Below are 16624 nucleotides of genomic sequence, written 5' to 3' on the forward strand. Positions count from 1 at the left end.
GTATGAAAAAAGGTTTCTTGATGTGAGATAAGAAGAAGATTATGGGAGGAAATAAGAAAAGGAAGGTCCATACGATGGGTACGGAAGCCTCTAATATTTCATTGAAGGAATGCCATGACTATGAAGAATCAAGTGTAGGAGGAGTGCAGAGGTTGTTTATGGTGTTGAGGAAGACAGTATCCAGGAGGCATAGGCAGATCAACAACAGAAGAGATTAGGGAAGATAGGGAGGGCATAGTGATCAGAATGGAGGTGGGTGACTGGATAGAGGATGAGTGGGAAACAGAAGAAAGGTGAAGAGGAGGCGCAGAATGAATGGGGCGGGAAGGTTCAGGAGAGGTAGGAGGAATGGGAGTAGGGAAGGGGGGAATGTATTCCCCACTGACAAGGGTAGGCAAGGAAGAGGTATGGTGAAGATAACTTACGATAATTTGCAGAGATTCTGCTTCCATAGGAGAGGACAAAGGTTGAGTACGTGCTGGTGACATAGCATTATGGCGCTGTTGTTTGGAGGAGGGGGAACGCTGGGCAGCAGAGGAAGGAGGAGAGAGACCAGGAATATGAGATGGAGAGGATACAACAGCATGTTTATGTTTGTTAGCTCAGGGAGAGGAAGGTGAGGGAGGAGAAGAACAGGAGTATACTGTATGGGAAGGAGGTGGGGTGAAGGGAGCAGAACTAACAAGAGGGGGAAAGGAAGAAGGGGAATCAGAAAGTGAGGCAAGAGTGGCAAAAGAATTTGAGAGAGGTACAGAAGTAGAGACACTAAATGAGCTGGAAACCTGTGATATAGGAGTGGGTGGGGCCACACATGCATAGGAGATGCCAGGGGAGTACCTCAAGCTCTATGCTTGTTGACAGGCTTCTTAGAGGGTAAGCCCTGTTTTCCATCGGATAGGGGACACTTTGGCTTCAAAAATATAAGTAGGGCATTTTCTGTAGGAGGCTGTATGATGCCCCCCACAGTTTGGGCAGGACTGGAAGGTCGATACACATGTGGACGTGGTGTCCAGCTTGCAAACAGTTGGGGCAAACAGCCTGTGACCAGCAGTACTTCACTGGATGACCAAAACTCCAGCAGGAAGTGCACCGACAAGGGGGAGGAACATATTCTTTAACAGAGAGGACTGTACCTACAATAATAACGGAGGAGGGAAAATCTCAACATTTAAATACCATTCTGGTGATGTTGCCTGGTTGTTGAAGGCGTCCTTGGGGAGGGACTGTGTAACATTGGACTGAAAGGATCTGGTGACTTTGTTCAGAGAGGATGAGTCTGATATCTTCTGCGCAGGCAATGGAGTTTCTATTTCCAAAAGACAAGAAAGAGGGATGATGAACAGTGCCTCCTGCCGAATTCAACTGTACATCCGGAGAGACTAAGATTGGATTGCCTGATGGGTTAACTAATGATGTGACTTTTCCTGCTTGAGCCGCATTTTGTACTTTGGGGAGACAAGAGTCATTGGGTTGTACGGAGAATGTAATATCTGAACCTACCTGTCGTAACAGTGAGATGTCATCTGTTTGGGAACTGATGCTACAATACCGAGACAAGGTATGGGGTCCAAAAAGAGAGGTGGTCAAGACAGGGTTTGTGAGTCAGGAAGCTGTTTGAGGACAGGGCAAGGAAGCCAAAGAGACAAGACAGGAAGATGGAGGAAGGGACGGAGGCAGATAAGGTTCAAAAGTTGCAGATAAGGTTCAAAAGTTACTACAAAAGATGAAGTATAGACAGAGTTGTACATGGAGGCAGGAGAAGGCACAGTTAAGTAGGATGAAACAGGTAGTGAAACAATGGAAAGAGCCAGAGAAGTATCAAGAAGAGACACCGGCGTCACCATTGGGATAAAAAAAAATTGTCAGAACTGGAGGAGGGGGAACCAGAACCAACTTCCATAATTTTCTTTGGGAAGGAAAGGCTCACCATGACTGTTGAAAAGAAAGGACTGTTTGGGCAAAACCCAGAGCCCAGAGGCTTGGCCAATGACCCAAATAGGAACCAAGCTACAAGCATGCACTCCCTACCCTACCCAAGAAAGGATGGCAACACCATCTGGGAGAGCAAAGTCTCCCAGCCCAATGATGGGCGACTGGCTACTGGCTGAGAGTTCTACCACTAAGCAACAGCAACTCTGGATCCAAAAGCTGCAGCTCAGCAGCAGTTCCACCTCTGCAGAGGTCCATACACAGGATTAATGATGAAGTACCATGATCCCTACAATTGGACAGATCAATAGCCCACAGGTACATCCTAATCTTTGCTGCTGCAGCTTATTAAAGGTTATCAAAGAGAATTTTGATGAATGTGGAAAATTCCACTCTAGTTAAAGCCAAAGATGGAATAGAGAGGATAGGGGAAAAGGAAGAATCAACAGCAGAAGATGCAAGTCTGGCATTCGCCTCGCAACCATGGAGTTCATTAAGGTACCCTGCTACGGTTCCCCTACGCATTAAGTCCCAATCAATGTCTCTGAAGCCCTCCATGACAACAACGAGCAAGGAAACGAGGGAATTCTCACATCAAGATATTCTCTAACAGGGAGGATGATAGTTTAAGAGAGTAAGTGAGCTGTGGGTGTGGTATTGGTGCAGCCAGTGATGCTGCTTAACCCTTCTGAGTCGCAAATAGGTCTGTATGTCCAGCCTGAAAAATTGCATTTTTGACCCCCCAAAAATCAAAGTTTGTAAATTAAGAAAGAAAATATAATATTCATGCATAAGGAACTCATTCGCATCTCTCTACAAAATATTAGGGCTCTACTTACCACAGAGGAACCATACTAACAATATGAAGTTCTGTATGAAGTGGTGTGTGGTGTCACAAATACAGTACATGCATTTCTGTATACAAAATGAGAGAGAAACACACCTACCAACCTAAAATCATAAATCTGTGTTATATCTTCTCAACTGAATTGTCCAATACCCAGGAAATTGGTAAATATTGAGAGAAATACTGATAACATCACCAGCCCCCCACCACAGTTTTGAGACACGCTCAGATCGGTGAGCCATGACTGTGACCAGAAGACCCATATCGATAAAGCCACGATTGCGGCCAGGAGACGAGAAAGAGTTAAAGCATTCTTTTGTATGGTCTGCAAGTTGTTGCAGTGGGTGTTAAACAGGAAGGGGGCCCATGACAGGGAGGCACACGACATCACTGTTACATGGAGTAGAAAGAGCATTTCTTTTTGTTGCCCAAAGTATGTTCCTGTAATTGCCTTAAGTGCACTGAGTCTGGGATGCATTGCTTCTTTTATGTCTTGCATGTGGTCCTTGAAGGTGAATTCAGTGTCTTATCCAAGGATATCAGTGAATGAAAGAATTAACTTATGCTGAGCAACAGCTACATAGGGTGTTTCCTTTTATGCAAATAATTCCCTCAGACTTCTGTAATTCACTCTTAGCTGATTAAATACCCTGGCATGAGCTAAAACAATACTGGAGTTGTCCTGTCCATGAGAATGTTAAAAGTAACTTTATTAGCACACTCAGTCTCCTAAAACTCACTATCACCTGAGTAAATCATCGGGTGTTAGAACAGAATACTAGTCATTCTGACTATGAGAAAATTAATGGTCAAAGTATTAGAACTCTCAGGCTTCTAGGGCTCATTCAACTGAATAAGTGTTTGTGCCAGTTAACAGAATAACTAGATCTGTTCTGTCCATAAGAGGGTTATTGTTGTATAGTATTCGCAGGCTTCAGGACTCACTCAACTGAATACAGTAAAATTATCTGGTGTGAACTAAAATAAAATACAATGCAGTCCTCACTTGTAACTTCATCTTTTTTTTTGCATGATATCCTGTTACCAAGTTCACAGTAACAGACAGAAAAGGTGCCTAACAAAGTTTCATTGCTACCTACAGCTAATTAGCCTATTTCTCCAAATTTACAGTCACAGCTATATGGAAAAAGCTGTGACGCTTTAACAAATTCCAACTGACAATTACCACAGCAGAGTTAATGGACATAGTAATGATATTCTCTTAGGTGCTCAAGATTCACTCTGAACTGAATAAAATTGTCTGGAGTTGGAGAATACCTGAGTTGTTCTGACCCAAAGAGTGTTAACAAATGAAAGATATAATTTGTGCTGCCCAGACTCAGTGCTGCTTTTGTGACACCAGTTCATCCTCCTCCTTTAGGGGAACAGGAAGGATGAGGAACATTTGTATTACTGGTCAACTCTGTTGTTCAAGTTTATCAGTGCTACTGAGTGAAGGCTTCACTTTCCAAAGCCAATTTTGTTCCCAAGGCTAATATATGTGAAAAGATGAGTGTGTGTGAGTTTAACAAACCTGTATGGCTGAGACAGTTTTAAGCTTCTCCAGCTCCAGCTCCAGCTCTCGTATCCGGGCTTCATACTGACAGAGTTTTTCGGCCTGCTCACCACGCAGGTTGAACAGAGACACCTCCTGCTCCTGCTGTACCTTGTCCAGTGATTCCTTGTGTTCCCGTTTCAGCCCCATCACCACCTGCTGGAACTCTGCAATGGCATCAGGAGTCAGTGGCAGCAAGATGCACGGAAGTACACAATAAAGTAGTGTAGCCATGGTAGTTGTAGCCCCAGGTTCATCTGAAATGTTAACCCGGTGACCTACAGGCAACGCTGCCCAGCTCCTACAAGCCATCATCCTCCTATTGGGGGATAGGGGAGTAGATGAAGGACATTGGATAACCAGGCAAAGCTTTCGATGCCATCCCCCACCACAACCTCACAAACAAAATATTCAACACAAACATGCACAACAACACAAAAAGATGGCTGGCAAACTATTTAGTACGCAGATGTGCACATGTAACATGTGCCGGTCAGTCACTGAAAATCAGAAACTTCACAAACGGCATCCCTCAAGGATCTGTTTTGTCCGCTACACTCTTTAACCTATACATGATATACCCACACCCCACACACCACAAGTACACATAGCTTCCTATGCAGACGACAAACCACTAACATGTACACACAAAAACGCAAACACAGCAATACACATCCTCCAATCTTACCTCAACAAACTACAAAAATTGTTTACCACAAACAGACTCCAAATAGCCCCAGCCAAATCTACATTGACCCTTCTCACAAACTGGATGGCAGAACATTGTCACATTCCACACCCCACCATAAACAACACCCCTATCACACACAGACACACACTCAAAATCCTTGGTGTAACATACAATATATCAATGTCATTTAAACAACACATTACAAACATTAAAAGTAAATTAACACCAAGACTCAATGCCCTACAGTCACCTGCCCAAACAAAATCGGACACAATAAACAAACCACCGCCACAGTATACAAACAATATTCTGTACACGTTCACTGATGAATCATGCAAGCCCTGCTTGGACTTTTAACCTCAATGAAACACACTACAACATCCTGCAGACCATAATGAACAAGGTCCTAAAAATAATCACAGGCTGCAAAGCTACTACACCTATAGACCATCTACACCAAGCAACAAAGTCCTCAAACTCAAGGATCATCTAGACATGAGAAGCACACAAAATTCTGCCACAACCTCCACAAACCCACACCATCCACTACACTACATGGCAGCACATCCACACACACCAAGGAACCTCAAAACAACACCCAGCACACGATATCAAACAAAATACTGACATTTCTTCCCCCTCTCCCACCTCAAACCAGCTTCCAGAGGTATATCCATGCTCAAATCACTCGCTGCTCCATTCAGTCATTCAAAGACAACACACAGCTGCATGCATGGCCTCCTGATATCTACCCTTCTGAATCCTACCTCCTTTGTGAGGACAGGGTCCACCTGGCCTGGCTGAGGTGTGGGCATCATCCAGCCCTCTTGAGATATCAGAAGAGGCTGGATGACACTGTCACTGATGTCTGTCCAGGGTGCAACACAGCACCCCATATCATTAAGCACATCATGAAAGACTGCATTGCACACAATCGCCAAAAACACAACATACACTCCTTGAGAGTTTTGTGGGAATGCCTGGTCTCTGCCGTGGCCTTCCTTAGGGACTCGGGGCTGTTCGGCCAGACTGCCTAGGGAGCAACTACTACTACTACTACTACTACCAAGCAGTTGAGCCACCCAATTATACCAGTGCCACCACATGAAGACATCTCTCTCAAGCACTACAATACAGTATGCAATACAGTATACACTTTTATTTTGTTACAGTATAAAGTTCAAAGTAAATTACAGATAACCGACTGTTAACCCACTGAATCTGGCGGCACGTTTTAATGATTAATTCTTGTTCCCTCCAGATGGCTTTATTTAAGCTATGGGAGGTCTCCTGTAGAAATGGGGTTAATGAAGGATAATGTAATTCCCACAGTTCAAAAAAGTCTCAAATGTCAGATAAAACAGTTTGAAGGTTGCAAAAATATAATATAAAATATGTCATCGTACTGAATGGTCTACACAGAAACCTGACTGGTCCATTCTCCAATTAACAATACCGATCATATGGTAGGGACTGCAACATGGAATGTAAGGGGTGTAAATGATGATGTGAAAGAGAGAGAGATTGTCCAGGTGCTTGATGGTGCAAAAGCTGACATATGTGAACTAACTGAAACTAAATGGAAAGGTGACAGTGTGAGAGAGTGGGAGTATGGATGGGGTATATGTGCAGAAGCAGGTGAGAATGAGAGGGCAGAAGAAGGCGTATGCATTGCTGTGTGCAAGAGTTCAAAGGAGAATATAGGAAAGTATGGATCAGTTGCTTCAAGGATTGTGTGGATAAGAGTGAAACTGGGAATACAAACATGGGTGATTGTGTGTGTGTATATGCCAACACAAGATCAGGCAAGCAGGGTGAAAGAAGATTTTTGGCCAAATGTGGAAGCATGCATGGAAAACTTTGAGAGGAATGAAAGAGTGTTTCTGATTGGAGACATGAATGGAAATGCAGGGAATGTGAAAGTGGATGGAGTTGTTGGTGAGTGGGGTGCGCCTGCAGAAGTGAATGAGAATGGCAGTGCTCTAGTGGACAGTTGTGTGGGAGGGGGTTGGTGATAGCCAACACTCTCATTAGGCACAAAATGATCCACAGGTATACATGACCAGTGATAAGATGGGTGGGTGGTGAAATGAATGAATGGAAGGCAATGACTGAACGTGTGTGTGGGTAAAAGAATGAAAGGTATGTAATGGATGCAAAAGCATACAGAGGTTGGGGGTGTGGGCTTTCTGACCACCACTTAGCTGTGGTGAAAGTCAAGGTTCAAGTGCAACTAAGAAGAAGGAGGAAGAAAGGACAGAAGGAAGTAATCCATACAAGGATGGTAGAAAGGTGCAAGAAGATGGAAAAATGGCAGAATGTAAGAGAGAAGTGGGGAAGCGATTGAGTTAATATGATTTGAAGCAGATGGGGGGGGGGAAGGTGTCTGCAAGACTTTCACAGAAGAAATCTGTGCAGCATGTGAGGTGCTGTATGGGATGAAGATAAGATAAAAAGAGGTGCAAGGAATAGCATTGTGGAACGAAGAGGCGAGATAAGCTGTGGTGCAAAAGAAGGAAGCATAAAATGAGTGGATGGGAAGTAGAGGCAAGGAGGAAGTTGAGAGACGGAAGAGAGAGTTGCATGTAGAGAGGAAGAGAGAAGTGAAAAGATTAGTAAGAGAGGGTAAGAAGAGAGAAGATGAGGAATTTGGAAAGAATTTGAGTGTCATGTTGAGGGAATGTATGAAAATGTTCTGGAAGGAGGTAGAGAGTTAAGAAGGGTGATAAAGAAGTTAGCTGGGGAGTGAAAAACAAAAATGGTAGACTGATAGTGGAGAAGGGAGAAAAAGTGAGCTGATGGAGAGAACACTTTAAGGAACTGTTAAACACAGAGAATGAAGGTACTGTAATGCGAGTATAAGTGGCTCGGGAATGGCTGAGAGAGGGAGGGAGATGAGAAGGGAGGAATAGATCAGTAATATGGATGCAGTGGAAGCAATGAAGAGACCTCAAGAACTGATGTTGTGTGTGGTGAAATGCTGAAGCATGGGGGTGAGATGGCAGTACTGTAGAATGGATATAGACGATGTGCAGATTGGCCTGGGAGGAAGGTAAGGTCCTGGAGGATTGGAAGCCAGGTATAATTATTCCTCTGTACAATGGAAAATGGGAAAATGAAGTGAGTGGTAATCATACAGGCATTTGTCTTCTTAGGGTAAAAGGAAAAGTATATCGTTGGATACTTATTGAGAGCTATAGATATAACAGAGGAATGATATGGAGAAGAACAGGGAAGTTTTAGGAAGGGAAAAGGTTGTGCATATCAGATATTCATCCTTATTTTCTAGTGAAAAAGTTTCTAGAAAAGGGAAAGAAGTTGTATGTGGCCTTCATGGATTTGGAGAAAGCTAATGACAATGGACAGCCAAAAAATGTGGATCATATTAAGAATATATGGAGCAAATGGGAAGTTACTGAATGCCGTGAAGAGTATGTATGAGGGTGCTAAGGCTGCAGTGTGTGTACATGGTGAACTAAGCGAATTTTTCTATCTGAATGTTGGATTGAAACAGGGATGTGCAATGTCTCCATGATGTTTCAAGCTGTATATATATAACAGAGGAATGATATGGAGAAGAACAGGGAAGTTTTAGGAAGGGAAAAGGTTGTGCATATCAGATATTCATCCTTATTTTCTAGTGAAAAAGTTTCTAGAAAAGGGAAAGAAGTTGTATGTGGCCTTCATGGATTTGGAGAAAGCTAATGACAATGGACAGCCAAAAAATGTGGATCATATTAAGAATATATGGAGCAAATGGGAAGTTACTGAATGCCGTGAAGAGTATGTATGAGGGTGCTAAGGCTGCAGTGTGTGTACATGGTGAACTAAGCGAATTTTTCTATCTGAATGTTGGATTGAAACAGGGATGTGCAATGTCTCCATGATGTTTCAAGCTGTATATGGATGGGGTTACAATGGAGATACCAGGTACAGAAGTGGTTGCTGAAGCAGCCCTAATGAGAGAGGTCAGCATTTGGAAACTTCCTGCACCGTTATTTGCAGATGATACTGTACTATTAAATGAAGACGAATGGGAACTGCAATGCTTGGTGAACGAGTTTGGAGGAGTGTGTAAGAAATGGAATCTAAAAGTGAATGTAGGGAAGAGTAAAGCTATGGTCTTTGAAAGAAATAAAGTCACTGAATGTACAGTGAGGTTAGAGGATGAGGAAATGCAAAATGTGAGTGCACTTAAGTATATGGGCAATGTGATGAGTAAGGATGGAAGTTTGGAGGATGAAGTGCATGAAAGGGTACAACAAGGAAGAAGGGTTGCTGGTTCTCTGAAAGCAGTAATAAGAAACATGGAAGTTTGCATGGAAGTGAAAAAGTCATTGCATGATAATATTGTGATAATGACTATAACATATGTAAGTGAAGCTTGGATCTTGTTGGAAGGACAGGTCAAGGGTGACAGCAGTGAAAGTGAGTTACTTGAGAGGAGAGTATGGAGCTACATGGAGAGACAGACTGACAAATGTGGAAATGAAGGAGCTTTGCTATGTGGATGTGATAGAAAGTGTTAGGAGAAATACACTGAGGTGGTTTGACCATGTGGAGAGGATGGAGAGCGAGAGACTAATAAGGAGAGTGTATGTGAGTGAGGTGGAGGGGTGGAGAGGGAGGGAGAGGCCAAGGAAGAGATAGAGGGATGGAATGGAGAGGTATATGAGAAAAGGGGGTGTGAACTGTGGGTAGGGCATTGAAATGGCAGGGGACAGGGCAACATGGAGGCAGTTTATTTGTGGCCATCTCTTACAGGATTAAGGCATCTGACAATAGACAGACAGACAGACAGATAAATCATATGGAAAAAGTTGTGACATTTTGGAACACATCCTGACACACAACAATGACCTACTACATGACTGAGAGAACGAAGGAGTAGGCAAACTCCTACTTTTTGGCAGTCATCTGCTGAATCTATAATGATGTATGATGACATTTGACTTTTCTATCTTGCTGTCATTGCTAGAGAGGGATGCCTTCATGTGGTGGCAACAGCATAACCAGGCAGACTGACTAGTTATACAAACATCCCCCATGTCTCTTCCTATCCCATGCAAGGAGGAAGGTGGCAGATAGATGAGAAGTAACTTCAGTCTGCAGTCCGCTGGGTTCACATTCAGCTGAGTCTGGGGTACCACATCTAAAGCTCTCAAATATTCCATAAATGGCCATATAAAATAGTGGTTTTATTACATCTTCATCTTCTCTATTTTACTAATACAGACACATGACTCTTTTTCATATCACTGTATCATATTTATTTTCTTATTTTTTCTAAACAATTTGCATCTCTTACTGATTACTCCATATATTAATAGGAAAGCTTCATACAAACAATACAGTTTCAACCAACATGCCTCAGCAGACTTAGTTATGAAGTTTATATATCTACCTCAGGTGTTGCTTCAGATCATCAATGGCCATTGTAATAATAATAAAAATCATCACCAAGACTTCTTACCTGTGCACACAACTGAAGCAAAATAATGAACAACTGTACCTGCTATATCTGATTCAGCACAAAATACACAATGTATTCAGTCCAATGACATACGGTACAGTGGAATCTCCTAAATCGCACGTTTCTAAACAACGAATTCCTACTATGGGCAACAATCTGCAACATCAGTAATTTGTGGAAATTACACACAATTCACAACTATAACCTTAAACATGAAGGTTTTCCAATGCGTTTTTAAGATCTATTATGCTGAGTTTGCACAAATGGTGGTTTCTTAATAAGTAAAGCTGTATGAAAATGAGATTTTTCTCTGTATCACATAGGCAAATTTTTAAGCATATAAAGATCTTGGACGAGTTGCCTGACGATGCTAGAATGATTAACACCAGCAATGTTTACTTATTTTGCCCATGATTTTTAAGTCTGATGGAGTTTTGGCTGAATTTAAACACTACTGTTCTTGATATCCATAACTGTGGTAAGGTGGTTTCCATCAGGATAGTATTTAGGCTTACCTCCCTATGTGGATATGGGCCAAATACTGTACGTGAAACTTGCCTAGCAAAGCCAACGAAAATCTTTCGCAGACCAGTTTGCTCTCTTCACCTTAATACCCTATAATTTCCTTCATGGTGGATCACAAGGGAGTTGAAAAAGTCATATAGAAGGTCCATCAGTGTTACTGCACCCAAATACATCACAATCAAACCGTAAATACGGTCAAAAACGCACCAGTAAACAAACACAGCACCCGCCCCCATTTTGCAGCTACCAATAGTTTGGTTTGGCAACATTACAATTCGGCAAGTATCTCAGAGTTTACATACGTAGAGATAAAGATTAAAAATGAAATCTTCAGTTGCTCAAATTAACAAAATCCACTACAATTAAAGCATTATTTTCTTCATCAACCAATCATGTATCACAGAAGGTGACAAGATGTATTTTTAGACAAATCTGCAATCAGCCAGCACCCGGGCTGTGAGGCCATAGCCTGCCTCAAGCCTCGGAACCCCTCCCCCCTCCTCTGTCCATTCAAGCGATGTCGTCAGTCAGAATCATGTAAGAATCTTACAATAACTACTGTTCAATTCCATTAAATGCTTTATTAATTTCTTTTCCAGGTTGTTAGTGATCGCTGGTGACCAGTTTGATGTAGGTTTGGGGATAAGGGGGCAACTTTTCCAACATGACACTCATGAGTAATTTTTCCCATAAGATTAATTATTTCTAAATCATAAAATTCTCAAATCGCGGCAGGTGCCCAGTCTCATAAGACGGCAATATAGGAGATTCCATTGTACTTTATTCCTGCTACCCATAGACAATATCATCCAACTTAGGAGACTCTGCAAACTGGAGAAGTTAAATATTGCTTTCTCCAACATTTTCACCATGAATGGTCATTACTTAGTAGAATAAAAATCATCTACAGGTTACATGGGTAAAATTATATTTAAGACATCCTCATACTTTTTGAAAAGGTTCAGATTCAAATTAAAGACTGGAAGGAATGAGAGAGTGTTTTTAATCGGTGATATGAATGGTAAAGTTGGGAATGTGAAGGTGGATGGAATAGTTGGTGAGTGGGGAGTGCCTGTTGAGATAGATGAGAATGGGAGTGCATTAGTGGACATTTGTGCTGGGAGGGGGTTGGTGATAGCCAATGCCCTCTTCAGGCATAAAATGATCCACAGGTATACATGGCGAGTGATATGAGAAGGGTGGGCGGTGAACTGAATGAAAGGAAGGCAATGATTGATTATGTGTGTGTGATTGAAAGGATGCAAAGATGTGTAATGGATGCAAGAGCTTATAGAGGTTGGGGGAATGGACTTTCTGACCACTACTTGGTGGTGGCCAGAATTAGGATTCAAGTAAGATGGAGTAATAGAAGAAGGGAAAGACGAGAGGAAGGAGTAGTTGCAAGGAGAGTGGAAAGGTTACAAGAGGATGAGAAAAAGGCAGAGTATAAGAGAGAAGTGAAGGAAAGATTGGGCAAATATGAATTGGAGAAGATGGGAGACGTGGAAGGTGTGTGTGTAGGATATTTACAGAAGAAATATGTGCAGCATGTGATGTGGTGTGTGGAAGGAAGAGAAGACGGCGGGGGGTGCAAGGAACAGCGTGGTGGACTGAAGAGGTGAGACAGGCTGTGGCACAAAAGAAGAAAGCATACAATGAATGGATGAGAAATAGGGGCGTGGAAGAAGTTGAGAGGCGGAAGAGAGAGTTATATGTAGAAAGAAAGAGAGAGGTGAAAAGATTAGTAAGAGAGAGTAAGAAGAGAGTGGATGAGGAATTTGGAAGGAATTTGAGTGTAAAGTGGAGGGACTGTAAGAAAATGTTCTGGAAAGAGGTGAAAAGAGTAAGACAGGGTGGAAGTGAAGTTAGCAGGGGATTGAAAGATAAAAATGGTAGATTACTAGTGGAGAATGGAGAAAAAGTGAGCAGATGGAGAGAACACTTTAAGGAATTGTTGAACACAGAGGATGGAAGTAATGCGAGTATAAGTGGCTGGGGAATGGCTGGGAGAAGGAGGGAGGTGAGAAGACAGGAAGAAATCAGTAGGATGGAAGTTGTGGAAGCAATGAAGAAAGTTAAATCGGGGAAAGCCCCAGGAATTGATGGAGTGTGTGGTGAAATGCTGAAGCATGGGGGAGAGATAGTAGTAGAATGGATGTGGAAGATATGCAGATTGGCCTGGGAGGAAGGTAGAGTCCCGGAGGATTGGAAGTCAGGTATAATTATTCCCTTGTACAAAGGAAAAGGGGAAAAAGAAGTGTGTGGTAATCATAGGGGCATTTGTCTTCTTAGTATAATAGGAAAAGTGTATGGTAGGATACTTACTGACAGAGTTAGAGAAAGAACAGAGAAATTAGTTGGAGAAGAACAGGGAGGCTTTAGGAAGGGAAGAGATTGTGTAGATCAGATATTCATTCTTAGATCTATAGTGGAAAAGTTTCTAGAGAAGGGAAAGAAGTTGTATGCGGCTTTCATGGATTTGGAGAAAGCATATGACAGGGTGGATAGACAAGGAATGTGGAAAGTGTTAAGAATATATGGAGTAGATGGGAAGTTGTTGAATGCTGTGAAGAGTATGTACGATGGTGCTAAGGGTGCAGTGCGTGTGGATGGTGAACTAAGTGAATTAGAGTAGTTGGGTTGAAACAGGGATGTGTCGTGTCTCCCTGGTTGTTCAATCTGTACATGGATGGGGTAATACAAGAGGTACAAGGTAGGGTAGTGGATGTTGGAGTGGCCCTGGTGAGAGAGGATAGTGTTTGGAAACTCCCTGTACTGTTGTTTGCAGATGATACTGTGCTGTTGAGTGAAGACGAAGGGGAGCTGCAAGGCTTGGTGGATGAGTTTGGGAGAGTGTGTAAGAAACGGAATCTAAAGGTGAATGTAGGGAAGAGTAAAGTGATGGTCTTTGAGAGGGGTGAAGTCAGTGAATGTAGAGCGAGGTTGGATGGTGAGGCATTGGAAAATGTGAGTACGTTTAACTACTTGGGTAGTGTGATGAGTAAGGATGGAGGTTAGGAGGGTGAAGTGCTTGAAAGGGTACAGCAAGGAAGAAAGGTTGCTGGTTCTTTGAAAGCAGTGATAAGAAACAGGGAAGTAAGCATGGAAGTGAAAAAGTTACTACATGACAGTATTGTGATACCAACTCTAATGTATGGAAGTGAAGCTTGGACGTTGTTGGAAGGACACAAGTCAAGAGTGAGAGCAGTGGAAATGAGTTATTTAAGAGGAGCCCGTGGAGTCACATGGAGAGACAGGCTGACGAATGAGGATATAAAGGAGCGTTGTGGTGTGGATGTGGATGTGATAGGAAGCATTATGAGGAACACACTGAGGTGGTTTGGCCATGTGGAGAGAATGGAGGGTGAAAGACTGACAAAGAGAGTGTATGTGAGTGAGGTGGAGGGCAGAAGAGGGAGGGGGAGGCCGAGGATGAGATGGAGGGATGGGGTGGAGAGGTACATGAGAGAGGGGGGGTGTGAGTTGGGAGCAGGGCAGTGAAATGGTGGGGGATAGGGCGACTTGGAGGCGATTTGTTTGTGGCCACCCCAAACGGGATTGAGGCGTCTGGCAATAGATAGATAGAAAAATTAGTTCACTAACAAACTGTCTGCTGCACAGCCATTTATGTCTCCGTGTTCGCTACACAGATTCCTTGACACAATGATTACCAACTCTAATTCAAGATTAATCAACAGTACAGTATAGGTATCAGTTGCCTAAATAATTTTTTTTTTTTTTTTCGTGACCAAATTATAAATGAATGAATACAAAAATTTTTGCTGCTGCTGCTGCAACAGTACTGATGTGCAAAATGAATACACTTTCCTACAGTGCCATCTATACACACAAATATTGTATTCACATACTTGCATTATTTTGTTTTTAATATGTATTCAAGCTTATTAGTCCATGCATATTTCAACTTTGTTCTCTCAATATAAAAGTATGATAATACAATATGCAATGCTAATACAAAAACCTCCAACACAATATACAGTACCACCAAAATATGCTGATCCTCAGTGTGCTGAAAAAAATTACATGCTAACATTTCAATACAGTAATAAATTACTGATACATGCACATCAACAAAACATACAAAATGCATTAATGAATGAATGGAAAAAAGAAGACAATACAAGCATTTCCTCAGTAACTGCTAAGCACATTCAACACATTTTAACAACTGGGTGCCAGTTCTGCAATGACAGCAACATAATTAGTATAATTCAATCAAGACACAGAAGTCACAACATTTATAAATGATTAAGAGTAAAAAAATCAGTCTGTGAAAACACTTATGTAAAAAATCTTTGGGTGACATGCCATGTGGTTGAGATGGTATGCATTATAAAACAATATGGGTAGTATATGGGTGAAAATTCCAAGCTTAGCCAAAATCTATTCCACTGATTGAGACTTATAATGCATACATAAGCATTACCCTTTTCAGTTTAGGTGATGTCCTTTCAGTATATTATTGCCATCACCAAACAATTTAATTCATCGCTGGAAAGACATTTTGTATTGGAAGGTTTATTAAGCCAATATTGAACACCTCCAGCTCAAAGAGTCTATAGGCTGAATAAAACTGAGAGATGATGGCAAGAATAAAATGAAAAAGATATCTCTGGGTTAAATGAATTTGGCAAACATAGGCCATGCAGTGAAAACATCACAACCTAGATCCTAACATATGTTTAGTGTACTGAATGAATCTTGTCTTTACCACATTCAGTAAAGGGCAGGACATGGAAGGTAACACTAGTGAAGTAAAAGCTGAACTTTATTCCTGGCTGGTGAAACTAGTTGAGAATAAAGATCAACTCTCCTTCAGCCATGTTTTGTTCCACCTTCTTCCCATATTTTTCAAAATGTCTCCACATATAGTGGTTGTGGTAGGTGGGGGCGCTCACCATGCCCTCACTCGATGTAGTGTTGCTCTCGGGTGTCTGCCCTTTCCTCTCTTCCCTCCATTCCTTTCTTCCTCTTCTGTCTTTCTTTACTTCATTTTTTCTCATCCTTCTGCCTACGGGTGACTTTACACTCCATCTTTTGTCTTTCTTTCCTTCATTCTTTCCTCTTCCTTCTGCCTATGGGTGACTCTACACTGAGTGACAAGCCTAATGGTTTCCTGTACACAGGAAACCATTTAGTATGCTGGGTGGTAATCATATAACCAAATTATGGCACCTGGTGGTTTAGTGGGTAATTACAGCCTCCAATCGGTTTGAGCTGGTGAAGATTTATATCCAAGGGGTGGTTGGGGTTTATTGCTCACGTAATGCCACTCGTGGATGAATGAGGCTGGTCACTCTCATCTTAAATGTTAGAATCAAACTGCCTAGCCCCGGGCTCCTACTCTCCTCATGGGGCAACGTTGGATTGGATGATGGATGGATGGATGGTCTCCACATATACTCAGTAAAGTTATACAAACAATTGACTGTATTCACAATGATTGAGGACACTTTGTGGCACTTCTTCTTACACAGTTTATTTCGCCTATTACAACTGAGTATCCTCTGGTATGTTACTGATACAAACTATGTTAAAAACTTTAAAGTAGGTCCTCATTATAGGTTACCTTTTTTAATCTTG

General features: G+C 42.0%; 1 protein-coding gene across 1 annotated transcript in view; it reads right to left on the minus strand.

Moving 5' to 3' along the window:
- Nucleotides 1-16624, minus strand: part of LOC145406606 (uncharacterized) — a 118544-nt gene that overhangs the window by 81484 nt on the left and 20436 nt on the right. The window contains exons 6-8 of the mRNA XM_080277681.1: nucleotides 4311-4498; nucleotides 2984-3281; nucleotides 2034-2173 (exon numbers count right to left, since the gene is read on the minus strand). Coding sequence (XP_080133807.1) covers nucleotides 2034-2173; nucleotides 2984-3281; nucleotides 4311-4498 — 626 coding nt within the window. The remainder of the gene's footprint in view (nucleotides 1-2033; nucleotides 2174-2983; nucleotides 3282-4310; nucleotides 4499-16624) is intronic.

Source organism: Coenobita brevimanus, chromosome 71, assembly GCF_032717465.1.
Source record: "Coenobita brevimanus isolate Jiangsu-jjx chromosome 71, ASM3271746v2, whole genome shotgun sequence".
In the NCBI taxonomy this organism is placed as follows: domain Eukaryota; kingdom Metazoa; phylum Arthropoda; class Malacostraca; order Decapoda; family Coenobitidae; genus Coenobita; species Coenobita brevimanus.